Here is a 27,789-nt window from a genome sequence, read left to right as displayed (position 1 = left end):
AATCTCTTAGATTAGGACATGTGGCAAGAAAGTGGACCAAAGTGAGACAAGTGGCCCGACACTTGTTAGAAAAAGGGATCAAAGTGAGACAAGTGGCCTCACACTTGTCACTTCAGCTATTGTGTGGCTCTACACTTGTCATCGTAACCTTCTCTTGCCATTTTAGCTCATGGGAGGCCCAAATCTATAAATTGGAGCCCTCTCTCTTCATTAATAGAGGCTTTCTTGCTGCACACTAGCCTCTACCACCGTTACAGGCTGCCCTAATGATGGCTACTCTCTTTCTCTCTCACTTGAGGCTGCCCATGAAGAATACCGGCTGTTGGGGACTGTTTTGGAGGCTTCCATCGCGAAGAAATACTAAAGCTTTTGTACTTGTTGTACCACCCATTGTACCGGTTGTACCAGCTTTTGTACTTGCTGTACTTGTTGTACTAGCCACCGTACCGGCTGTACCAGTCACTATACCTATTGTACCAACCATTGTACCGGTTGTACCAACCATTGTACTTGCTGTACCGGCTGAATGGAGTGTTGCACTTACTGTACCCTTTCTATTGCATGAAGACCCGTGGTTTTTGGGGAAGAATCAGTACCCACACGGAGGTATATGGATTATATTGTTGGCTCGACATTTCTACAGTCTATGTTCGGGCTTGGTTGCCTCGTGTTGGGCTGTGTTATGGCATTTGTATATGGATAATCCGGCATCTCCCGTGGGGAGAGTAAGGCCCTCAAAGCTTGTACATGATATTATTCTCCTTGGGTAATAAAATACTCCAAGGGGGGGGGTCGGTCCATTCCGGCCTCTATGTGGTGTCACACGTGCAAGCTCCATTTTCAACATTTGTGGATGTTTTGTCCAGCTTTATGTTTTATGCAAAGTGATGATGGATATGTGTTAAGGTTGTGGCTATGTTTAAATGTTTTAATATGCATTGATGGTATCAACAAGTGTGTCAAAGGCCCTAGTCCCCCGGGCACCCGCCGCGAGTTTCAACACCCCCTCTTAGCTCCTGGATGTGGAACCAATCCCAGTGAGCTGGAGTGCCGCCGGAGCAAAGCGTGAGATAGAGACTTCGTGAAGAGGTCCATCGCATTGTCCTCCATCGAACAGAACTCTAGCAAGATGTCATCAGCAACAATCTTTTCACGAACAAAATGCCTCTGGATGACCGTGGGTTCCACTAGTGGAAACTCAATCCCGTCAAGGAACCTCTGCAGTCTCGCCACCTCACAAGTAGCACCACAAGCAACTCGGTAATTTGCCTCTGTCGACGACAAGGCAATAAGATGGCTGCCTCTTACTGCCCCATAAAACTGCTCTTGAGCCAAGGGAAAAACTATAGCGTGATGTCAAGGTCCTCATGTCCAGCTCTCCTTCCCAATCTGAGTCACTCCGACCGTGGAGTCTGACTCCATCCATCAATCCCCCTCCTGTGTAAAAGTGTCCAAGATCCTTCGCATGCTACAGAAACCACAAGATATGTAATCCTGCCTCCCAAAGAGTCCTCTGCAAACATGAGCTCAACAGCCTCATCAGAAAGCTCCCGTCCAATCTGATATCCAGCAACTAGATCAATGAACCATTCTGCTTCCGAGTCAAGGAGGCTTTATACTCCTCACAAGGATCAACAACTGTTACGATGGGATATGCCAAGTCCTGGAAACCTGTTGAAGACCACTCAAGCCCTTCGAAAACCTGTAAACCACCCCCTCTGAATCCGGAACCACAAAGCCTAGAGAATGTGTTGTCAGAATACGCAGCGGAGATGACGACCAGATCTGGGAACACGAGCAAAAACGCATGCAGAAAAAACAGCACAAGAGAGAGAGAGAGAAGTAGGCGTGTAACTCTGCTCTCATATACACAAGAAGATCTCGGTATGATACAAATGTGGTATGGGGGTTGGGGGCCTATTTATATGCTCCGAGATGGGCAGTCGGCTTGCTGAAAAAAGCCTCCACGGCTGTAGCATCAGTCGGCCAGCACTGAATGCAGCCCACGACTGTATATGCCCAGTCGGCCAGCAGTACAGAGGTCCACGACTGCTGTTGAGTAGTCGGCCAGTCACCTGTCTGTTGATGGGTCAGTCGGCCAGCTACTCAGTGCTCCTGCCAACTCAGAACTGCCTCCCAAGCCACAGAAAAAATGGGAAAAATAGGGGAAAAATACGGAGAGTGGGGAAAAATGATAAACACCTTATAAGGGCGGGCACACCCACAACAAAGGCCCTGGTGTATAAAATTGGACAGGAGATGACTTCTAACACCCCCTCTCAGCTCCTGGCTGTGAAACCAACCACATGGAGTTGGGCCTCGGGTGACGCATAAGGATCATGCCACTCGTACTCGCCAGGGTCCCACTGGAGCCGGGCCAAGGGACGCGCAGCATATGCCCATATGCACCAATCAGAGTCCACATCTGCAGGGTCTGGATCAATATGCCACTTCCGAGAAGCGGCGGCCACTACCCGTATCCGAGGTCGTGAGCGCCTTTGTTGCTGTGGTTCTCAATTCACCACCACAAGCAGAGGAGGCATTAGTGTGGCAAATCGAGGCTGCTAGATTAGATGGGGAGGAGCTCGATTACCCATCCAAATATATCGGCGACGGGGCTCTGCTAGCTCTTCTACTTATGCTGCAGATGAGGATGCATCACTTGGTTAGGACGGAGCCCTTGAGGATGTAGATGCTCGAAGCTCCGAGTATGATGATGATGGCAATCTCATCTCAGATGGGGATTTTCATTTAGAATCTAGTGAGGAGCCTTCTCCTAGTAGTGACGAGTCTGATGACTCGAGTGAGGCTGCTAGTGGTAGATCCGATAGTTCAAACTCTGGAGTCTGAGTGAATCTTTATGATGATGACGGCATGTAATATGTTTGAATCTTTTTGATGTATAAATCATGAATCTATTATCTTTTGAGTGTTCAATCATTCTTAATTTTTGTAAAATTAAATGGTGATATCGTCTACAGTCTAGACTCTACCGTCTAAGGTCTTGAAAGTTGACTCTCTCTCTCTCTCTCTCTCTCTCTCTCTCTCCGAGTGCAGAGGGCTCGCGGGGAGATCACCCGGAGGCAGGCAGGCAGGAGGATGCATACTCTCACCCGCCGTAAGCGGCGAGCTTATGAGGAGGCTCAGTACTGGGACACGTCACATGCTCATGAGCAGAGATGCTGCTGCTGCTTGGAGAAGACTCAGAGAGCCCCGTCCTCCCACACCTATTGCCGATCCTCAGACCTGGCAGACATATGCAGAGAGACTTTATGATGTGCCTGCACAGCCCCCTATACCACAGCCCACAGAGCCATGCCCCACAGTCTCCACCTTCTTCACCCCACCTATGGTTAGGAGGGCCATATGCCGACTCCAACATGGACGGGCGACAGATCATACAGGATTAGAGGGAGAGCATCTCATCTATGCTATTGATACATTGGCACCATTTCTTGCTCATCTCTTCAACAGAGCTCTGTCAGAGGGGTTTCCGGCTGAGTGGACGATGCACACTATTGTGCCGATCCATAAAGCGGGAGATGTACTAGACCTTGGGAACTACAGGACTATCATGATTGGCCATATATTGGCCAAACTATACGGGGCAGTTTTGGAGGCAGAGCTGAGCACTCATGCAGAGGTTGGGGGATTGAGAGCAGCAGGCCAGGCAGGCTTCCGTCGAGCCTTCTCGACCATCGACCACATTTTTACATTGAGGTGCCTGATTGATCAGGCCAAGGCACGGAGGCAACGGCTCTATTGTTGCTTTGTGGATTTCCGCAAGGCATTTGATACTGTGCCCAGAGAGCGTCTCTTTCGGCGACTACAGACACTAGGCATACCTTCAGACATGATGTGGAGCATATACAGGCTATATGAGCAGGTCTTTGGGAGAGTCCGATGCCCAGGAGGCTTGTCCGACATAGTTGCTAGCACCATTGGTGTGAAGCAGGGGTGCCCGCTCTCCCCCACGCTTTTTGGGCTCTATATTGATGAGGTGGTCGACTACATCACACAGGGAGGAGGCTCTGGGGTTGAGCTATCAGGTATTACTGTCCATGTTATGCTTTATGCTGATGACATCATCTTGGTATCCGACACGCAGGTTGGGCTTCAAAGACACCTTGTGGCTCTTGATGACTTCTGCGCACAGCAGGGGCTCACAGTGAACCTTGGGAAAACCAAGGTTATGATCTTCCACACTTCACCCGCAGTCAGGAGCCACACTACTCTCACATTAGCAGGAGGGCGGGTCGAGGTGGTGAGCTCTTATGTTTACCTTGGCATCACATTTACTAGCTCAGCTGGACGCTTCTCCATGGCTCAGGCAGTCCGAGACAGAGTGACCCGGGGGTATGCAGCTCTTGCTGGCCTTGAGCGTCAGTGTTATCAGGCACATTTTCAGGAACCCCGCACGAAGGGGTGGCTCTTTGATACATTAGTGACACCAGCCTTGATGTATGCAGCAGCGGTTTGGGCACCAGGGCTTGCAGCCTCCACATGGGTACAGCTGGAGAGACCACAGATCTTGATGCCCTCGAGGATGATACGCAGCAAACCATCCGTCCCGCACGACATTGTTCGAGCTGAGTTTGCTGCACCACCTATGGCAGTGGAGGCATTGTTCCAGACGATCTTCTTTGTATACAGGATGAGGGAGATGCCCATGGAGAGATTATCCCGCCGAGCTTTTGAGGCATCCAGACAGCTGGCTGAGGCTGGACACACTGGATCTTGGTATGCACAGATGCTACAGTGGTTCTCACATCATGGTATAGACATTGAGCGGTTGCCACCTTTTCAGTATGATCAGTCTGCTCCACGGGGTTACCTCTCTCTCAATGAGAGGAACAGAGCGATGAGACAGGACATATGGCAGCACTACATACAGGAGACATGGACAGCACCAGAGAGCCCACTACCACCGAAGATGCTGTACTACAGAGACCACTTTATGAGCATCTCAGGGGATGGGTTTATACATCGACCGCGGTACATGGATGTATACATGCCACACAGCTCTCGCGTTGCTATTGGATAGCTACGAGTCTCATCACATCAGCTAGAGATAGAGGCTGGGAGAGCGGCACGGGTTCCTAGAGCTGAGCGGATATGCAGATTGTGCCGCGAGGAGGTGGAGACTGAGGATCACTTTGTATGTAGATGTAGAGCCCCACGAGGGGGTCAGAGATAGATATGCAGGATTGTTTGAGGAGCACTCTTCACTACATCAGTTGATGGAGGCCTCGGACCAGCGACAGCTTGGCAGACTACTACTAGAGCTTCATAGTTCTCGAGAGCGACTCCTCCAGACACCCGCTCCCACTAGGGGTGGGAGACAGTCCCAGCTCAGATTTCTTCCAGAGAGCTATGCCAGTGCCAGCTGATGTACCACGTGGGGTGACCGCACAGAGAGCAGAGGAATTGAGAGCCAGGAGGAGACCTAGACAGACTGGACATAGAGCACCCCGACTCCGTCACCGAGAGATAGCAGCTATCCGAATGAGACACCAGATGGAGACACAGGAGAGGCTAGCTCGCTTTCATTCAGACTCAGGGTACATGTTCATGCCATTCACAGCCTCAGCATCGGCGATGTATGATATCTTATATCCCTCTTATGGCATTGGATGGAGTTAGACATAGATCTGCATAGCATGCTTGTACTACCCCTTCAGCATATAGAGATGCATCTTGCCTTAGCACTCCATCCACATCCCCACCCCCCTTATATTGTTTGTATATGGGCTCCACCGATCCATGATGATTCACAGTTGTATCCAGACACATGCACACTTTTTCTCTTGTTTCTTTTCTTCCGATGACCGGAAGAACACAGTTGTATTATTTTTTGTCTCATAGGCCGACTTTGGCCTCTCGTAGACGTTAATATATCTTTCTTTCTTTCTCTCTCTCTCTCGTGTTGGTATTGGACAGCTACGAGTCTCATCACATCAGCTAGAGACAGAGGCTGGGAGAGCGGCACGGGTTCCTAGAGCTGAGCGGATATGCAGATTGTGCCGCGAGGAGGTGGAGACTGAGGATCAATTTGTATGTAGATGTAGAGCCCACCAGGGGTCAGAATAAGATATGCAGGATTGTTTGAGGAGCACTCTTCACTACATCAGTTGATGGAGGCCTCGGACCAGCGACAACTTGGCAGACTACTACTAGAGCTTCATAGTTCTCGAGAGAGACTCCTCCAGACACCCGCTCCCACTAGGGGTGGGAGACAGTCCCAGCTCACAGATTTCTTCCAGAGAGCTATGCCAGTGCCAGTTGATGTACCACGTGGGGTGACCGCACAGAGAGCAGAGGAATTGAGAGCCAGGAGGAGACCTAGACAGACTGGACATAGAGCACCCCGACTCCGTCACCGAGAGATAGCAGCTATCCGAATGAGACACCAGATGGAGACACAGGAGAGGCTAGCTCGCTTTCATTCAGACTTAGGGTACATGTTCATGCCATTCACAGCCTCAGCATCGGCGATGTATGATATCTTATATCCCTCTTATGGCACTGGATGGAGTTAGACATAGCTCTGCATAGCATGCTTGTACTACCCCTTCAGCATATAGAGATGCATCTTGCCTTAGCACTCCATCCACATCCCCACCCCCCTTATATTGTTTGTATATGGGCTCCACCGATCCATGATTCACAGTTGCATCCAGACACATGCACACTTTTTCTTTTGTTTCTTTTCTTCCGATGACCGGAAGAACACAGTTGTATTATTTTTTGTCTCATAGGCCGACTTTGGCCTCTCATAGACGTTAATATATCTTTCTTGCTTTCTTTCTTTCTCTCTCTCTCATTATCTATCTATCTATCACTATCTATATGATATATATATATATATATATATATATCTATCATGATTCATTATATATGTATGTATGTATGTATGTATATATGTATATATATAAAAGATGCCCTAACACGCCTCTAACATCTCTAAAAAATACGAGTCTTTGGAGGCGCGTACCATACCGGCCTTGTACCAAATGCCTCTGACGCCTCTTACAACTATGGTGCTGCACACGGTAGATACACTCTGTGCACGTGACATCTCCAGATGTGCCATGCAACAATGGTGCTACAAATCTCCCATCTTTGGCACGAACCAGGAGTCTTGTGACCAATAGATGGGGCTGGGAATGGCATTGTCGAAATGCAAAGGTGAGAGACCTGAAGGGCTAGCCTCCCACCTTCCTTCTCATAAGCCATGACAACCTCAACTTCAGTGACCCAAGCGACAATGTCCCATGTAATAGCACAGGAAGAGGCCCTGTCCATAGGGAAGATGTAGAGAATCCGTTGCCAAACTTGTTGAGCCTTCGGGCAATCCCAAAGACAATGTTGCTGAGACTCTTGGGGATGGCCACATCTCGGACATGCTGTTGGTCTACCGCCACGTGCCAACCGCCAAATTCCTATGCGCTAGCAACCACAAAAAGAGGGTGATCTTTCGAGGTCGAAAACTGTCCCAGAGCTTCTTCCAAAAATCAGAGAGAGCGTAGTGAGAGGCCCTAAGATTGCTAGTGTCCTACTGCTGTTGGATTGCCCTCGACCTCGAGCATTTGGATCCTATGGCCAAGCCGTGCGGTGTATGCGAAAAAAGGGGTACCTGTAGTCTCCTCCGTGTCTGCAGGATCACACCAAGTCCACTTCCCCGGGTCCCACTGGAGGCGTGTGATAGGCCGGCTCTCCGAGATCGATAAAAATGCCTGAGTCTCTCCTTGGCCTCCTTGGCTGGAGGTGGGTCAATGTGCCACTCATGTGCATGGAATCCGATCACCCTCACCCTCACCCTCACCTCACCCTCTGTAAGGTGCATCCACTGAAGTCATCCAAGGGGGGCTCTGATCTCTCTAATCTGCCATGAGGTCCAATCGAAGAGCTCTCATCTGTGCCATAAACTGCCAGGAGAATATCATGCCTAGTAAACACACCCAGCCACTGCGAGGGAATAGCGTCAACGATTGGAGAGGTGGAGGGGGGGGGGGGCGTGCTTTGCAGGAGATAAGGCAGAGGGAGCTATTGTGGGGAGCGTCGGAGATGAAGGTTGGGGAGGGCGGGCGGGCAGGGGTGGAGGGGGGCGGGGAAGCTGCGGGGAGGGAGAGGGAAGTGGAAGGGAGGAATCCCCCAAAGAGGAAGGGTTTGTCGAAGGCTCGGTGGGGCCAGCAAGCCGCACTAGAATCTGGGAACCTAGAGGGGAATCTCAACGGGGTAATGATCTCCAAACTGCACCGCCGGGGGGGGGGATCGCCATCGGGTGGCTACTGCAACAAATGATTGAAACGGCTTTTTGACAAAACCGTACCCTCTTGTGCTCTGCCAGCTTTGCGTGCTTGGCAGTACCACTCAGCTCTAGAGGTCGGTTGGTGGCTCCGTCGTGGGCCAACGGTCTACCAGGGGGAGGCCACTTTGCTTGGATATGAAGCATTGGCCTGGGAGGCCATAGTACTCCACTCTTTGCAGAATAGGGTCTCCCCGGAGACAAGGAAGAGATATGACGTGCGGTACTATCTCTGGAGAGGCTTTGGAGATGTGAAGGGATGGAATCTCGGCCACCCAAGCAAGAACCGAAGTGGTGGTGAGGGGGATTCCATCACTCTCCCGATAGCACCACCTATCACCAGGAGAAGAGGAATGTATTCCTTCCTAAGGCTTGGGAAGCAGACTGTCACGGGAAAGCCTGAAACGCTAGCCAGAGGGTTGGAGCTGGATCGAAGCTGTGTTGCCACCTCGCGAAGAAGGCCTGGGCCGTGCGCAGTGCGACAGGGCTCAGTTGCATGATTCTATCCGAACTCAACTTGGGAGTAGCCATCCAGGTGCATCACGGAGGCTAGCTTGTAAAAGATCCTTGAGCTGTCTGTGTGTTGGGTGGCTATCATTAATCTTGTATAACAGAGTAGAGGCCTCTAAGGATGCAATAGTCGAAACGAGGAGCTGAAGATCTGCTTTTGAAAATGACAGGCAAGGGACGGCGACCTCGGTCGGGGATGACGGAACGGTTGCCATGGAGGATGAAGACCAGAAGAGGCCGAAGCTTGCCGAAATAAAAAGCTGTTTGGAATTGTGAACCTGCCTTTGAAGTTTGAAGCAGCGAAGGGAGAGGTGAGAAAATGGGAGTCCAGGAGGGGGAATGAAAAAACAAAAAAGGGGGGGGGGGTAAATGAAAGAAAAATGGGGCGGGGGGCGAGAAGGCGGAAGGCGGTAGGAGACGGGGGGAGGGGGCACAGGCAAGAAGTGAGGGAGAGGGACAAAAAGCGGGGAAGAAGGCGGAGGGTGAAGGGGTTGGGCATTGGCCGAGGGGAGGAGAGGGGGGGCAGTGCTTGCGGGGGGGGGTGGGGACGAAGGAGGGCGGGCTGGGGGGAAGGGGCGAAAGCGAATTTGAAGAAGAAGGGAGCGACAACGAGCAGCGAGAGGAGGGGCTAATGTGAGTTGGGAAGAGGGGGGGCGAGGTGAAGTGGGGAAGGAGGGCGTAGGCGCGCTGGGGAGGGAGGGGTAAAGTGAATAGGGGGGAAGCACAGGCGGGCAGGCACAAGCGGAGGGAGCTCAGCTCGACGTATCGACGTACGCGATCACAAGAAACAACGTGTCATTCACAGACTCCAAGATCTTCTCGTAAGACTCGGTCAACTTGTGAGCTTTAGGCATTGAGGAAGACGTCCTGGTCAAAAAAGACTGGAACAGTCTTCCAAATGCTGTCTTGTATCGAGTTCTGCCAATAGGTGAAGAATAAGAGTCATTCAACACAACTTGAACTAAAGGCAAAAATTGTTCCCACTTATCTTGTCGGTTGTGAACATAACACTTCAACACGTTGAATGCCAATTGATTGTAAATCTCTATTTGGCTATTCGTCTGTGGGTGGAATGCACTGAAAAAATTCAACTTAGTTCCAAAATTATCAAATAATGCCCTCCCGAAACGACTGGTAACCTTGGCATCTTGATTTGACACAATGGTCCTAGGTATGCTACCTATGGGATACCAATGCTTGATAAACAACCTGGCAATTTCTTCAGCAATAACGTTAGTCCTACAAAGAATAAGCATAACAAATTTGCTAAAACTATCAACAATCGTCAAACACTGCATATTATGCTTACCTGTACTAGGAGGTAGATTCGTCACAAAATCCATTGAGATATCTTGAAAAGGTTCTTTGGGAATAGGTAATGGTTGTAACAAACCTATCTTTTTTCCACAAGGAGCTTTCACTATTTGACAAACCAAACAGTGCTGCACATGAGTGAACATGTCTCGCCTCATTTTGGGTCATTAAAACTGCTGTTCTAACTTCTCCAAAGTTGAGTTCATGTTCCTATGACCACCGGTAAAATGACGTTGTGGGCATTGTGGAGAAGAGTTGCCTGGAATTGTTTCAACACGCAAAGTCGATCTTTATAGAAAAGCTAACCATCACGTATCAAGAAATGGCATGCTCATGTGGCGTCCAATGCTTGTTCCTATTGAGTATCGAATTCCACGGAATCCTCATGCTTGTGATGTATTAGGAAATTCCATTTGTGTGGATTGGATGTGGGACACGGTTCCTTTCTTGCTCAAGGCGTCGGCCATTGATTTGGTGTTGCTTGGAAGATACTTGATCATTCCACCAAACTGCTGGAAAATTTGGCTCCAGTGGTGTTGAGGGTCACTCCAATTCGCACTTGACATCGTTTGAAGCCAATGCAAAGCCCGGTGATCTGTGCGAACCTCAAAGTCACGTCCATAAAGAAATGTTTCCAATGCTTCAAAGCCTGTATCACCGCGAGGAGTTCCCAATCATAGATCGAGTAGTTCTTCTTCGCAGGGATCAGCTTATGAGACATGTAAGCAATTGGATATTTATTTATTTTTTCTCGGAAAAAGGATCCTTCTATTAGTTAACAAAAAACCAGCCTTGAAGGGCTAAATACAACCACGAAAGGCTAGATACAGGCTCGCCTCCATGTACGGGGCGGAAATCAAAGAATCAAAAAGGTGGAGAAAGATGCACTTCTCCTCCTGCTCCTCCTGCTGGCCGCTCTATGAGGAGAAGGCTATCTCATACAGGGGGAGGGGGAGGGAATAACCACACAGGTGGTCTGTAGTGCCAAGTGGGATCACCACCTCTATCTGTGAGAAAAGGGCCAGGTTGTCGGAGCTTAAAGAAAGCTTCCCTCCGCTTCCGCATGCGGTCAGAGCCACCTTGTAGCTTCCCCCACTGACCGTGGAGGGTAGAAATGTTATCGAGCCAAATGCTCCTGATGGACTCTGTAGGCGGAGTGTGGGAGCCCTCAATGGCTTCGTTGCATCGAGCTCTCGAGATGTGCTAGGGTGCAATGCTGCTACAAATATCCCATCTCTGGCATGAGCCCGTAGTCCAATGATCAGTAGATGGGGTTGGGATTGGAATTGTTGAAATGCGAAGGTGAGAGACCTGAAGGGATAGCCCCCCTCCTGCCTCCTTATAAGCCATGACAGCCACAACCTCTATGGTCCAAGCGACAGTGCCCCATGAAATGATACGGGTCGAGGTCCTGCCCATCGTGAAAATGCGGAGAATTGGCTCAATGCAAAGCCCGATGATCTGTGCGAACCTCAAAGTCACGTCCATAAAGAAATGTTTCCAATGCTTCAAAGCCTGTATCACCGCAAGGAGTTCCCAATCATAGATCGAGTAGTTCTTCTTCGCAGGGATCAGCTTATGAGACATGTAAGCAATTGGATATTTATTTATTTTTTCTCGGAAAAAGGATCCTTCTATTAGTTAACAAAAAACCAGCCTTGAAGGGCTAAATAAAGGCTAGATACAGGCTCGCCTCCATGTACGGGGCGGAAATCAAAGAATCAAAAAGGTGGAGAAAGATGCACTTCTCCTCCTGCTGGCCGCTTCATGAGGAGAAGGCTATCTCATACAGGGGGAGGGAATAACCACACAGGTGGTCTGTAGTGCCAAGTGGGATCACCACCTCTATCTGTGAGAAAAGGGCCAGGTTGTCGGAGCTTAAAGAAAGCTTCCCTCCGCTTCCGCATGCGGTCAGAGCCACCTTGTAGCTTCCCCCACTGACCGTGGAGGGTAGAAATGTTATCGAGCCAAATGCTCCTGATGGACTCTGTAGGCGGAGTGTGGGAGCCCTCAATGGCTTCGTTGCATCGAGCTCTCGAGATGTGCTAGGGTGCAATGCTGCTACAAATATCCCATCTCTGGCATGAGCCCGTAGTCCAATGATCAATAGATGGGGTTGGGATTGGAACTGCGGAAATGCGAAGGTGAGAGACCTGAAGGGATAGCCCCCCTCCTTCCTCCTTATGAGCCATGACAGCCACAACCTCTATGGTCCAAGCGACAGTGCCCCATGAAATGATACGGGTCGAGGTCCTGCCCATCGTGAAAATGCGGAGAATTGGCTCAATGCAAAGCCCGATGATCTGTGCGAACCTCAAAGTCACGTCCATAAAGAAATGTTTCCAATGCTTCAAAGCCTGTATCACCGCAAGGAGTTCCCAATCATAGATCGAGTAGTTCTTCTTCGCAGGGATCAGCTTATGAGACATGTAAGCAATTGGATATTTATTTATTTTTTCTCGGAAAAAGGATCCTTCTATTAGTTAACAAAAAACCAGCCTTGAAGGGCTAAATAAAGGCTAGATACAGGCTCGCCTCCATGTACGGGGCGGAAATCAAAGAATCAAAAAGGTGGAGAAAGATGCACTTCTCCTCCTGCTGGCCGCTTCATGAGGAGAAGGCTATCTCATACAGGGGGAGGGAATAACCACACAGGTGGTCTGTAGTGCCAAGTGGGATCACCACCTCTATCTGTGAGAAAAGGGCCAGGTTGTCGGAGCTTAAAGAAAGCTTCCCTCCGCTTCCGCATGCGGTCAGAGCCACCTTGTAGCTTCCCCCACTGACCGTGGAGGGTAGAAATGTTATCGAGCCAAATGCTCCTGATGGACTCTGTAGGCGGAGTGTGGGAGCCCTCAATGGCTTCGTTGCATCGAGCTCTCGAGATGTGCTAGGGTGCAATGCTGCTACAAATATCCCATCTCTGGCATGAGCCCGTAGTCCAATGATCAATAGATGGGGTTGGGATTGGAACTGCGGAAATGCGAAGGTGAGAGACCTGAAGGGATAGCCCCCCTCCTTCCTCCTTATAAGCCATGACAACCACAACCTCTATGGTCCAAGCGACAGTGCCCCATGAAATGATACGGGTCGAGGTCCTGCCCATCGTGAAAATGCGGAGAATTGGCTGCCAAACCTGTTGAGCCTTCGGGCGATCCCAACGATAATGTTGTTGAGACTATTGAGGGTGGCCTTACCTCAGACAAGTTACTGGTCGACCGCCAATGGCCAACTACGTGCTAGCCACCAAACCCCTGTGTGCAAAGCATAGCTCTCATCCGCACCATTGGCCGCCAAGAGAATATCATGCCTAGTAAACACGCCCAACCACTACGGGGGGTTGGTGGGTATGGGATAGGGGTGAGCCACTCCTGGGGAATAGCAGAGTTGATGTTGAGCTTGAGTTTGTCTCTACCCCGGATCCCAACCATGCCTCTCTCCTGAGCCTCTGAGGGAAGCTGTTTGAATGCAAGCCAGTCTCCATAGAGGCGTGAAACACCACGGATCCACTCCATTGGGAACCCCATCTGGTACATCATGTCCTCTAGAAAGCTCTAATCAACTCTATCATAAACTTTCTCAAAGTCTAGGAGGAGCACAATGAGGTCCTGCAGTTGCCGCATCTCGGCGAGAGCTGTCGCCTCCCAAAAAGTGAAGATGTTGTCCAGAATGCTCCGATCCTGAACAAAACCTATTTGAGTGTCATGGATCAAGTTAGGGATGAAAGGCTAAAGTCTTTGGTGATGGCCTGGGCCAAAATCTTATAGACGGTCCCAGGGAGGATGATGGGTCTCCATTGCCGTATCTCCAATCTGTCACCACCCTCCTTAGGAATCAAGTGAATCAAACCCTCTGAAAGCTTCTCTGGCATGGCACTTGTTGTCGTAATCTCATTGAAGGCTCTGCTCGAAGGCCACCTTTCATGAGATCCCAGTGGCGAAGAAAGAAGGAAATGGGAAGCCCGTCCGTCCCCGGGCATTTGCCTTTAGAGAGAGCCGTCAATACCCTGCCAACTCCTCTGATGTGAAGGGAGTCAATAAGAAGGTCCATAGAGTGGGGGGAACCACCTCTCGTGTGCCGCCAGACTCTCTCTCGCGTTTCCACCACTTGTGGGGATTATGGAGCACCTGTGAGGAGGGGTTTGAAAAAATCCGTGGCAATGGCTCTCACATGGGGGGGGGGGGGTGGTTGTCAAAAACAATAGCTCCATCTTGAGAACGCAACTTGCGAGTACCATCTCTTTGCCTATGAGGGCCTGCAATCGCAAAGAAGTCCCCCGTGACTCTATCTCCGGCCTGGGTCGGGTCCAGAGGAGGCATTGGCATGGTATCTGTACCACTTTCCTCTCCTCGATAGATCTGATCTCTGTACAGGTGGCAGCAAGCTCACTCTCAATCCACGGGCTATCGGGGGAACTCTCCTGAAGATGTTGGAGAGAAGCAAGACCGTTCCGAAGTCTCCTTTTTGCTCACGAAATCCCTCCAATTTGCTTTGTGTTGCCTCCTGCAAAAAAGCTGCCAATCATGTTGAGGCCTTGAATGTAAAATCCAGCCCCGTCGATATTTGCTCTATCGTATTGCAGATCTTAGGGTCCTATATGAGGCTGTCCGGAATGCTAGTGCTCACATGCGTGTCCTGCCTCTAGGGTCCTCCAAGGACAGAATAAGTGGAGTATGATGGGGGAAAGTGTCAGAATATGCAGCGGAGATGATGACCAAATCTGGGAACACAAGAGCAAAAACGCAGGCAGAAAAAACAGCACAAAAAGAGAGAGATGTAGGCGTGTAACTCTGCTCTGATATACACAAGAAGATCCCGAGATATGATACAAATGAGGTATGGGGGCTGAGGAGCTATATATACTCCCCTAGAGGGCAGTCGGCCAGCACTGGAAGAGGCCCACGACTGGACAAAACCCACGACTGCTGAAAAACAGCAGTCGGCCAGCATCTGGTGCCCCATGTCTGCACAGAACAAGTCGGCCAGCACTCAGACAGCCCACGACTGCTACAGATGCAGTCGGCCAGCTTCAGAGTGCTCCTGGCATCACCTGGCAGCCCTCCCAAGCCTCAGAAAAATGGGAAAAAATAGGGGAAAAATACGGAGAGTGGGGAAAAATGATAAAACACCTCATAAGGGCGGGCACACCCACAACAAAGGCCCTGGTGTATAAATCTAGACAGGAGATGACTTCTAACACCCCCTCGCAGCTCCTGGCTGTGTGACCAACCACTGGGAGCTGGGGTGCCGCCTGAGCAAATCCTGAGAGCGACTTCGTGAAGAGGTCCACCGTACTGTCCTCCGTCGAACAGAACTCCAGCAAGATGTCATCTGCAACAATCTGTTCACGAACAAAGTGCCTCTGGATGACCATGGGTTCCTCCAGTGGAAGCCCAAACCTGCAATGTAACCTCCTCCTGCTCCATAAAACTGCTCCTGGGCCATAAGTAGATCCCCTCGTGTCCGAATCTCCTCCCCAAACTGAGTCACTCCAACCGCGGAGTCGGACTCCATCCAACAATCCCCCTCCTGTGTACAAGAGTCTATGATCCTTCGCATGCCGCAGAAACCACAGGAAACGCAATCCTGCCTCACAAAGAGACATCTGCAACCAAGAGCTCAACTGCCTCATCAAGAAGCTCCCGTCCAATCCGGTGTCCATCAACCAGATCAATGAACCATACAGCTTCTGAGTCACAGAGACATCACACTGCTCACAAGGATCAACACCTGTTACGGTGCACAAACAAGTCCTGGAAACCTCCTGAAGACCACGCAAGGCCTTCTGAAACCTGTCAACCACCCCCTCTGAATCCGGAACCACAAAGCCTGGAGAAACCACCTCCTTCTGCAAGTAATCACCTGTCACCTGCCTGGCTTTCCGAAAGGTCCCCGTGGAAAGAACATCCTCATCTACTGGAGGTTCTATGTCCCGAACACGACGAGACATCAGAGCATAAGTGACCTGTTCAGCTTCCTCTGACTCACGAACACAAGAACTACCAACCTCAGTACTGGAAAGTTCCTGCCAACTGCTGCCATCTACTGGTAAGCTATCCACCACCTGGTCTCGGAAAGCCCGCACCTGCAGCGTATCCACACCTGAGTAGCTATTGCCACACTGCCACTCATCACAATCTTGAGGACCTGGGAGAGAGAGTGCTGAAAGCCTGTAGACTCCATTCTCCACTCCACCTTCCCAAACCACTTGGCCTGTTGCTTTGTCCCGGAGAGCAACAAAATGCTCATCAAACTCCACCCGTACGCCAGTCTTGCAAACCTGATGCACTGACAACAGATGAAAACCAAGTGCCGGAACATACAACACCTGGGAGGAATGCTTCCCCCCTCTGCCATCGGGAACTATCTCCATCCTGCCCTCACTGTGAACTGGGATAGTGGACGTATCCCCAGTAAGAATATGACTAGAACACCTGCAGAGATCCTGTAAACCGGAACGGGAAGGAGTCATGTGCCTGGAAGCACCACTATCGAGAATCCACTCCCGAGTATCCGTTGCGGAGAGTCCTCCAATCTCCTCCCTGCCTGAAGAAAATGAAGCATCGGTGTCCATCACCTCCAGGTGCACAAAAGCCGGAGTCTTCATGATTGCTGAGGAGTCTTCACCCTTCTCGGTCGTCCGCTTGGGACACTGCCTCCAGTAGTGGCCTTTCTCGCCACAATTATTACAGGTCCTCTCTGCCTTTAGCTTCTCGCGGTCACTAACGGACATCTTCTCAGAAGACTTCTCCGACGAAGCCTTCCCCTTGCCCGTGTTACGGCCTTTCGACCGTTGGCCAGTAAAGGCCTCCGAACCTCCACCCTGAGGAGGGTTCGTAAATCGTTCCTCCTGGTCCAGGACCATGGGCACAAGCTCCTCCCACGTGATGGTGCTGAGCCTGCCACTGGTAATCAACGACGAGTAAAATGCTGAGTACGAAGAGGGCAAATGTGACAGCAACGTTATGGCCATGTCCTCTGACGATATCTCCTTCCCAGCCTGGAGAACTTCCTGCTGAAGAGCCTGCAGCTTGTTAATATGCTCCCGCATCGTCGCCGACTTTGCAGGGCTCATAACCCGCATCTGTACTTCCAAAGAAATCCTCTTCATGGGTGATACCCTGTTGTACAGAGAAGCCAAATGCTGCCATATACCTCTGGCCAGCGTCATGTGCTTGACATGATTGATTACCTGTGGTGTGCAGTTGAGGAAAATAAACGAACGGACCCTGGCGTTGACGCGATCCCACATCTGCGTCTGGGCCTCCCGGTCCTTTCGGGTTGACGGTAACTCCCCTTCCTCTACTTCCGGCCGTGGAACACCAACAACGACAAAATCGGCGAGGTCGTAAGACTCCAGAACGGATTCCATCATCACCTTCCATATGCCGTAGTTGCTCCCGTCTAACTGACGGTCCACCGGGAACGTGGGGAGTGTCGGGATCTTCACATGTCTCTCGGCCATCTCATACAGATCTGCCATAGCGGGGATGTACTCTGAAAAGGGTGGGTGGGTGGGAACAAAGAAGAACTGATACCTGCAAGTGGCTGTCCAGCAAATCAGCCCGCCTTCCTCTTGCTTCTCCTCTTCCCGATCAGCCCAAAACAGTCCACCAATCAGCCACAGAACAGCCCCCTCTTGCTCACACAAATCCCAAGACCTATCTAGAGCCTAGGCTCTGATACCATGTCAGAATATGCAGCGGAGATGATGACCAAATCTGGGAACACAAGAGCAAAAACGCAGGCAGAAAAAACAGCACAAAAAGAGAGAGATGTAGGTGTGTAACTCTGCTCTGATATACACAAGAAGATCCCGAGATATGATACAAATGAGGTATGGGGGCTGAGGAGCTATATATACTCCCCTAGAGGGCAGTCGGCCAGCACTGGAAGAGGCCCACGACTGGACAAAACCCACGACTGCTGAAAAACAGTAGTCGGCCAGCATCTGGTGCCCCATGTCTGCACAGAACAAGTCGGCCAGCACTCAGACATACAGATGCAGTCGGCCAGCTTCAGAGTGCTCCTGGCATCACCTGGCAGCCCTCCCAAGCCTCAGAAAAATGGGAAAAAATAGGGGAAAAATACGGAGAGTGGGGAAAAATGATAAAACACCTCATAAGGGCGGGCACACCCACAACAAAGGCCCTGGTGTATAAATCTAGACAGGAGATGACTTCTAACAAAAGTGGTGCCCGCCAAGATGCCAATCATGCCCCTGTGACCGCAAGCCCACTCATCCACATAAAATCTATCAAGTCGAGAGAGGTTGGGGCTTGTGCTCCTTCTATCGGACCGCGAGAAGTACAAGCTTCCGGGGCTATGCCCAAACTTTGGTAGATGCCAAGGGTCTTGTCCATTGAGTGCTTGGATCAACTCCTCCCAAGCAGAGTACTCTGCGCTTGAAATTATAGCCGTGCCTCCTCCTCCAAGTCGGTCCTCTATTGACTTGATCATGTTAAAGTCTCCACCCATGCACCAAAAGTCAGCATGAGGAAGGGCCTGATGTATTGAACTCCATAAGGACGTTCGGGGCATAAACATTGAGGAAGCCCACACAGTCCTCTCCAATCCTAATGGTGACCCATTGTGCTCGCCCAATGATTATTACACCTGAGCCAGCCCCCACTGCTTGCTCCTTCTATCGGACCGCGAGAAGTACAAGCTTCCAGGGCTATGCCCAAACTCTGGTAGATGCCAAGGGTCTTGTCCCCTGAGTGCCAGGATCAACTGCTCCCAAGCAGAGTACTCTGCGCTTGAAACTATAGCCGTGCCGCCTCCTTCGAGTTGGTCCTCTATTGACTTGATCATGTTAAAGTCTCCACCCATGCACCAAAAGTCAGCATGAGGAAGGGCCTGATGTACTGAACTCCATAAGGATGTTCGGGGCATAAACATTGAGGAAGCCCACACAGTCCTCTCCAATCCTAATGGTGAACCATTGTGCTCAGCCACTGCTAGCAAGAGCTGCTCACTGATAGAAATACAAACTCCTCCCTGCGTCCCGGAGGGGCCGAAAGAGGGAGACCAAAAGGTGTGACTCCTGCTTGGTAAAATCTTCCCACATGGATGGTAGAAAGAATGTTGTTTCCTAAGGTGGTGCACTTACGAGCGTGATGTACCGCTCATAAGTGTGAGGCATGCTTATAAGATGGTGATGTTGCCTAAATTCTGCTCATGAGAGCCATCACCACCAGTTGCTTAGGCTTAAAGAGAATGTGTTACTGGCCCGTTTCTGCTGCGCGCAAGTTGCTTGTTTTGTAGAGATGACAGTGGTGCATAGACAACGATGCAAGAGCTTTTACATTGCAATCAAAGTCTCTGGGTGTCCCCTTGAGCCTTTATGGAGCTTTCCCGAGAGGAATCCTGTGAGTATGGGGCAATGTAGCATGAATACTAGAAAGTCCAAGGCTTGTGTTTAGATTAGGTTTTGGGTTTTGTTTAGACTAGGGCATAGGCTCAAACTCAAAGGCTTTTGTTTTGCAATCTTGACAGTGTACGGAGCTCTAGGCTTATATCCATACATAGCGTGATGAGCGCATCTTGGTGGCTGCATGCTTTGTGCTACTATATGCAAACTCAGCTTGTATCCTTTGAGAGACAAAATCAGGAAGCTTCTCTCTTAGTGTGTGACACTCTAGTTGACTCTCATTCTTGATGTTGGGATAAACTCATGTTTAGTTGCATATTTAACTTTAATGAATACCTTGAGTCAAAAGTGATTGGAAACCTTTCATCCTGTCAGTAACATTATTTGTGATAAAGTAAATTTTCCACAAATGATTGAGCTAACTGTAGAGCAGTTATAATAGTCTTGGTTAAAGTGAACATGCAAGTAAACAATAGCATAAAATGCTTTTTCGTCCGCCAGATATTGAATGTGTGTATTAGCTACCTGCAGATCATGCATTGTGGCACATACCACCACCACTAGCATAATTAGTGATACAAAGTACTATGTTACTGGATTTCTTGTTTGACATCTGTTCATAAATTTCCTCTTTGACATACTTCTTTTTGGACATTGGTCCAGGCCCTATGGATATCACATCTAACTATGCCAATAAGTGGAAGCAAAAGGTCGAGGAAGTTGCAAAGAAAGCAGAAGAGGCTGCTGGGAATGTCTGGCAACATCGTAATAGCCTTCACTTTTTCTAGGTTTTTTCTGGTTTGATGTCGTTATTGTGAGGGATATACTTAGTAGTTATGTCAGGTGCTATTTTGGTATGGGTTTTGCGGATGCAGTTCATCATTGATTTATTGCATTTGGCAGTTAAAACTGGTCCAAACATGGCAGACACAGCTTGGGGAAGGTTAAGTCAAGCAACCAAGTTGCTAACAGAAGGCGGGGTTGATAAGATTTTCAGACAGACATTTGAGACCCTTCCCGATGAGCAGCTTCGCAAGTCTTATGCATGCTATCTCTCTACATCATCTGGCCCAGTTGCTGGTACTTTGTACATATCTACGAAGAAGATTGCGTTTTGCAGTGACCGGCCACTATCTTACCAACCTAGTCCTGGACAAACATCTTGGATTTACTATAAGGTAGGATTTAATTTCATCTTTTGTGAAAAGGAAGTTTGTTGAATGAGGGATCTATGTGATTGATGCAAGCCTTGGGTATGTGTGGGGATCTGTGTGATTGATGCGATGGACATATGTGACTGTCTGGAAGAGTGCATCCACTACCATTGGGGCTGCAGCAAACTTTGCGTGGATAATCTGGTGTGATGGTTGCTGCAGATCATATGGGAGAACCAATCTGCCCCCCAGAAGGCTGCTCGATACATCAAGGCTGGTGTGACGAGGGTGTCAAAAAGCCAACCCTTCGTCTTGGGCTCTTGGAAATGTGTGTGGAAGCACTTATGCTCAAGGCTGCATATCCCTGTGTCACTCTGGAATGTGCTGCGGGAACCATGCTGAAGCTTGGCCCACTGGAAGTGACACCAAGGTAGACATAGGATGAGACAATATCCACTCTGTATGTGAAGCTCAATCTGGATGGAAGGGACGGGAGGTATTGAAGACCATTACCTTTGTTTTACCAAGGTTAATAGTGAGGTCCCGGTGAGTGCAAAAAGCTTGCAAGACATCCAAATGTCTATGAAGCCCCTTGGCTGAATCTGAAAGGAGGACGATGTCATCTGCATAAAGTAGTAGGGGGATCAATATGCTTGCCAGTGTGGTACCAGCCCCCGCCTAATTTGTCAATGAAGCTCGAGATCTCATCAATGTGGAGGCCAAAAAGAGTGGGTGATAGAGTTCTCGGAAAAAGAGTGGGTGATAGAGGGCAGCCTTGTTTCACCCCAATAGTGGTTGAAATCTCCTGTGATGTACTTCTTGGGGCTCTCACTCGTCTGGTGATCGACTTATAGAGGGCGATGATGCTTCAAACCATGTCACATGGGATTCCTATCTCCTAGAGCGAGTGTAGGAGGCGGGCTTGGGGTACAATATCAAAAGCTTTGCAGAAATCCACAAAGCAACAGTAAATCCGCTGATGTCCTCCTCTACCCTCCTCGATGATGGAACGAATATGTGGTCAAGGGTAGAGTAGCTCCTTCGAAAGTCTGTTTGTCCTTAGGCCCTCCATCCTTGTCTCTATGCGAATGAACTGAGCTTTGCCTCTAGACTCTAGTGCTGATCGAGATAGAGAGAGAGAAAGAAAGAAAGAAAGCTGTATTAACGTCTACTAGAGGCCGAACTCGACCTATGAGACAAATGTCCTCTGCATGTCCAGAAAAAAAGGACAAAATAAACAGGAAATAAACTATGAAAGTATTGAGCTAGTGGGGGGGGGGGGGGGTGATGGATGGAGCACTACTGCTAAAGGCTCAGTATGCAACCTATATGCGTAGGGTATACAAGAATGCAATGCAGATCTATCTAGCTCCAACCAGTACCATAATGGGGGTGTAAAATGTGATACATAGGCAATGGCGAGGCAAAAATCCCTTGGAGCATGATCTCCGAGTGTGAGTGTAAGTGAGCTAGCCGCTCTTGGATATGATGCTGATGTCGAGCCCATATCTTTGTAATTTCCCTCTGATGTAGTCTGGGAGTCTGATAGCCTGGTGCTCTCGGTCTCCGTCTGGCTCAGAGGTCCGCAGCGCGCTGAAGTGTAACCCCCTCCTGTGTCAGGGTAGGCACTGGGATAGATCTTTGGAAGAAATCAGTGAGCTGGATCTGTCGCCCACCTCTTCCTGTGGTATGAGTTCGTAGCAGTGCCTCTCTGTGGCGCTGTCTCTAGCAAGAACTGGCCAAATCTGCGCTGGTCTGCGGATTCCATGATCTGGCGGAGTGAGGGATGTCCACTGAAGATGGTGGTGTATTTCTCTCTAATGTCACTATATGCTTTGCATGTGCATACATAATGCTCCTCGCTCTCAACCTCCTCTTGGCATAGTCTGCATATCCTCTTTGCTCTGGGGATCCGTGCTGCCCTACCTGCCTCAATCTCAAGCTGGTGTGTTGACACTCTGAGTTGGCCAATCGCCACTTGGGCACTGTGAGGCATGTACACATCCATATACCCGGGTCGCTGAATAAATCCATCCTCTGAGATGCTCATAAAACAATCTCTGTAGTATAGCATCTTGGTAGGCAGGGGTTGGTGGGGTGTGATCCATGTCCGCCTCATATAGCGCTGCAATAAGTCCTATCGCATAACTCTGTTCCTCACTGTGTGAGAGTTGCATATGTGGAGCATTAAGATCATACTGAAGAGGTGGTAAGTGATCTATGTCCCACCCACACTGGGTCAATAGCTGTATCATTTGTGCATACCATGATCCTGTGTCACCAGCCTCAGCTAACTGGCTGGATGCCTCAAAAGCTCTACGTGACAATTTGTCCGGAGCCATGGCTTGCACTGGATGAATAAAGCAAACCACCTAGAAGAGAGCCTCTACTAGCATGGGTGGTGCAGCAAACTCTGCTCTGACAATGTCGTGGTACAGATGGTTTGCTGCGAATCATCCCTGAGAGCATCAGAACTTGGGGTCTCTCGATTTGTGTCCAAGAGGAGGCCGAGAGTCCGGGTGTCCATACTGCCGTTGCGTACATCAGTGCGGGTGTGACCAGAGTGTCGAATAGCCGCCCCTTCGTGCGGGGCTCCTGAAAGTGTGCTTGGTGGCACTGTCGCTCAAGCATGCCCAGGGCAGCATATCCTCATGTCAATCTGTCTTTGGTTGCTCGTGCCATAGAGAAGCGCCTTGCTGTACTAGCAAATGTAATCCCCAGGTATACATACGAGTCCACCACCTCAACCTGGCCTCTTGCAAGAGTGAAGATCGCCTGTCGTCGGATCTGCCATGACGTATGGAATATCATAACCTTGGTTTTCCCAAGGTTCACTGTCAGCCCTCTTTGTGTACAGAAATCATCTAAAGCCTGTAGATGTAGCTGTAGTCCCTCTTGTGACTCAGACACTAGAATGATGTCATCAGCATATAGCATAATGTGGATGGTGTACCTGAGATGTCGATCCCGCCGCCTTCTCCGCGTAGAATGAAATCAGCCACCTCATCGATGTAGAGCCCAAAGAGAGTAGGGGAGAGTGGGCATCCTTGCTTCACACCAATGGTGCTAGCAATGGTCTCAGATAAGCCTCCTGGGCATCGTATGCTCCTTTTATTGCTTGCTTGTTTAGCAGGGCACTAGCAAAGGGTCTCCCAGCTGAGTGGAACATGCACACTTCAGTGCCTATCCACAAAGCTGGGGACATGACAGATCCCAGCAACTATAGGACGATCATGATTGGCCACACACTGGCCAAACTATATGGAGCAGTGCTAGAGGCAGAGCTGAGTACATATGCGGAGAGCGAGGGGCTACGCGCTCCTGGCCAGGCAGGCTTTAGACGGGCCTTCTCTACTATCGACCACATCTTCACTCTACGTTGCTTGATTGATCAGACGAAGGCGCGGAAGAGGAGGCTTTACAGCTGCTTTGTGGATTTCCGCAAAGCCTTTGATACAGTGCCACGAGAGCGACTCTTCAGCGACTTCAGTCATTGGGGATACCCACAGAGATGACATGGGGCATCTATGCATTATATGAGCAGGTACTGGGACGGGAGTGTGTCAATTGCATATATAAGGTGCTCACTCTGTATACCTGTATGATTTGACGATCTCCCATGCTGTAGACGTCGAATGACTCTCTCTACCATGGAGTTAGTAAAGAAGGTTGATGTAGTGGGACGTGATACTGATGGCTGGGGTATTGGTGGCTGGTGAGGTACATGGTAGAGACTGTCGGCATAAGTGTGCCATATATGCGGGTCCTCTATGGAGGTAGAGGGGGGCGGCTCCCTAATCCTACGCCAAGCTGTGGTGGCATCTCAGCTCATAAGTAGATGATAGAGATCCCAGTACTCCGTTTATGGCGTGTAAGGGATCGCATCTGTCGTCTGGCCTCTCTCTGAGTGATCTCTCCCAATGCCTGTTGTGTGCCGAGGCGCCTATAAAGCTCCCTGCACTCATCGTCATACCATCGGTTCTGGGGCATAGTCCCAGATCTCGCTGTGTGGCCCGTATATGTGTAGTGGGGGATATTGCTAATGACTGCTGTGTGTAGCAATGAGGAGAGCTGTGTAGGAGGGAGGGAGAGAGAGAGAGAGAAAGAAAGAAAGAAAAAAAGAAAGATATATTAAGCGTCTACTAAAGACCTAATGGGCTTATGAGACCAAAGTGGTACAATAATGTCCATGGCATATCTCATCATGGAATGGAAAATAAAATAGAATGAAAACATAAACATAGCTATCTCATTGGGGTGATACAAAACTGTCCATGGAAACTCGTCATGGAAAACTAAGAACATAAAAACATGGGAGCAACATTAGCTCCGAGTCGATGGTATACCACTCTCCAAAATGTCAAGCATGGGGTTGGCGAGTATGGCCGAGAGGTCTCCCTCAGCTATGTCACGTGGAAAGGTAGCTCGATGGTGGTGGAGCATGTCCTGGATCTGGAGCTGATGAGGTGATCGTGGCCGACGGGGGGTCGAGGGCGTCGGGCACGCTGGAGTGCAGAGGCTCGGTTCGAGGTAACTCCTCTTGGGCGAGGTAGGTCCAGAGCAGCTCGTGGAGGGTCCACAAGATCCACCATATCGGTTTCCTCCACCTCCTGGGTCCAGAGAAACAAGTGATGTTTGGCTGCCGAGGAAAGGGCGGGGTGGCCGGGGCTTGTGTCTCAAGAAGGTGTCCCTGTGTTTGCGGAGCTCAAGCAAGAAGAGGCCAGGCGCAACGCTGGTCCTGGAAGTTAATGATCCTGGAGAGTGGACCGAATCCCTCACGAAATAGACAGTGAAACCTCTCGCGGATCTCATAGTATACTGGGCAGCGGCATATGTAATACTCCTTCGTCTCAACCTCTGTGTGGCATAGACGCAGATCCTCTCCTCTCTAGGTGTCCGTATGAGCTTCCTGGCTCTGAAGATGCGCTCAGCTCTACTTGTCTCCACTCTGAGGCAGTGGGAAGGAACCCGTATCTAGCCAATCGCAAACATGGCATGGGACATGTGAACACCCAAGTAGCCCTGCTGTTGGATGAATCCATCCTTAGTGAGCGTGAGGAAGTGGTCTCTGTAAAAGTGCATCTCTGTGGGGAGCTTTGGGGGTGTGATCCATGTGCAATGTGTGTAGAGGCTGAGAAGATCTGACCGGATAACTCGGTTGGTATCCTCGTGAGACAGCCGAAAAAAGGGGAGTCCAAATTGTATTGAAGGGGGGGTAGGCGGTCTATGCAGAGCCCATATACTGAGAACCAAGTGGAAACCAGTGCATACCATACTCTAGAATGCCCCTCAAGTGCTAGTTGTCTGGAGGACTCCAGGGCAAGCCTCGGGTACCTGTGGGGATCCATGTGATTGATGCGATGAAGGTACGTGTCTGCCTGGAAGAGTGCCTCCACTACCATCGTGGCTGCAGTAAACTCTACCTGGATAATCTAGTGTGGGACTGATGGTTTGCTGCGGATCATACGGGAGAACATCATGACCTGGGGCCTCTCACCTCGATGCCAATCCTTATCGGATAAATCTGGCCCCCAAAAAGCTGCTCCATACATCAAGGCTGGTGTGATGAGGGTGTCAAAAAGCCAGCCCTTCGTTCTGGGCTCCTGGAAATGCGCCTGGAAGCACTGCTGCTCAAGTAAGCTCAAGGCTGCATATCCCTGCGTCACTCTGGCACGTGCTGCGGGAAGCATGGTAAAGCATGGGCCACTGAAAGTGACACCAAGGTAGACATAGGATGAGACTCTCTCCACAGGATTCCCTCTATATGTGAAGCTCAATTTGGATGTGACGGGGCGGGAGGTATTGAAGACCATTACCTTGGTTTTACCAAGGTTAACAGAGAGGTCCCGCTGAGTGCAAAAGTCATGTAAGGCATCCAAATGTCTCTGAAGCCCTTCGGCTAAGTTTGAAGAGGAGGACGATGTCATCTGCATAAAGTAGTATGGTGATCAATATGCCTGCCAGTGTGGGACCAGCCCCGCCTAATCCATCAATGAAGCTCGAGGTCTCGTAAATGTAGAGGCCGAAAAGAGTGGGTGATAGAGGGCACCCCTGTTTCACCCCAATGGTGCTGGAAATCTCATGTGATGTACCTCCTGGGGCTCTCACTCGTCTGGTGATGGACTCATAGAGGGCGATGATGCTCCAAACCATGTCAGATGGGACTCTGATCTCTTGTAGACGGTGTAAGAGGCGGGCTCGGGGTACAGTATCAAATGCTTTGCGGAAATCCACAAAGCAGCAGTAAATCCTCTGGTGTCGTGCTCTACCCTCCTTGATGATGGCACGGAGGGTGAAGATGCGGTCAAGGGTAGAGTAGCTCCTCCGAAAGCCAGCCTGTCTTGAGGCTCTGCATCGGCTCTCCGCAAATGAACTGAGCTCCGCGTCTAGCGTTGATCCATAGAGCTTGGTCAATGTGTGGCCATCATGATTGTCCTGTAGTTATTAGGATCAAGTGGATCTCCGGCTTTGAGGATGGGGGTGATGGTGTTGGTGGACCAAGAGGGTGGAAATCCTTCACAAAGGGCTCTATTGAACATGTAGGCTAGTAGGGGCGCTAGGGTATCGTCGGCATGCGAGATGTACTCGGCAGTGAGTCCCTCATGATCTTGGGCTCACCCCTTGCGTAGTCTACGAATGGCCTTGAGAACCATGCCCTTTGTGAAGAAGGTGGTGGTGGTGTGGTGGTGGGGGTAGGGGTGGCTGATGAGAGAGATGATATTAGAGGGAGCGTGCATAGGAGTGCCATGTGTCTGGGCAGGTGATAGGTGTGGGCGAGCGATGTTCTCGGAGTTTCCTCCAAGCGTCTTTGGAGTTCCGCCCTAAGAAAAGTTAGTATAACTCATCCTCTTTCCGAGCATAGAACTCCCGTTTCTTGTGTCGGGTGAGCCGTTGTGAAATTTGTTGCGTTTGGCGCTCAGTGATAATGACTCTACCAGCCTTGTAGATAGCCCACTTGCCTGCTCTACGGGCCTCATGAACAGTCACCTTCGCCTGTGTGCCACCTGTGTTGGAGTGAGATCATCTCCCATGTACACCTGAGTGCCCTTGAGGGCAGACCGCCTGTCTAACAACGCCTGTCTACTGGTGGCATCAGGGAATCTAATGATGAGGGGTCGCTCTCGTGTCATATC

At 50.1% G+C, this 27,789-nt stretch overlaps 1 protein-coding gene and 1 pseudogene across 1 annotated transcript in view; one reads left to right on the top strand and one right to left on the bottom strand.

Annotated features, from left to right (window-relative positions):
• The window catches only part of LOC147634943 (GEM-like protein 1), a 49,050-nt gene that overhangs the window by 1,335 nt on the left and 19,926 nt on the right, over positions 1-27,789 (top strand). Inside the window, exons 2-3 of the mRNA XM_086804207.1 lie at positions 20,166-20,267; positions 20,406-20,680. Of these exons, the coding sequence (XP_086660333.1) occupies positions 20,166-20,267; positions 20,406-20,680 (377 nt within the window). The remainder of the gene's footprint in view (positions 1-20,165; positions 20,268-20,405; positions 20,681-27,789) is intronic.
• LOC147634944 (uncharacterized) lies at positions 22,308-24,214 on the bottom strand (annotated as a pseudogene).

This window comes from Cibotium barometz, chromosome 10, assembly GCF_041138505.1.
Source record: "Cibotium barometz isolate CiBa-2024 chromosome 10, ASM4113850v1, whole genome shotgun sequence".
Taxonomy (NCBI): domain Eukaryota; kingdom Viridiplantae; phylum Streptophyta; class Polypodiopsida; order Cyatheales; family Cibotiaceae; genus Cibotium; species Cibotium barometz.
Note: the sequence above shows the minus strand (reverse complement) of the source record. Positions and strands in the feature narration are given on the sequence as shown.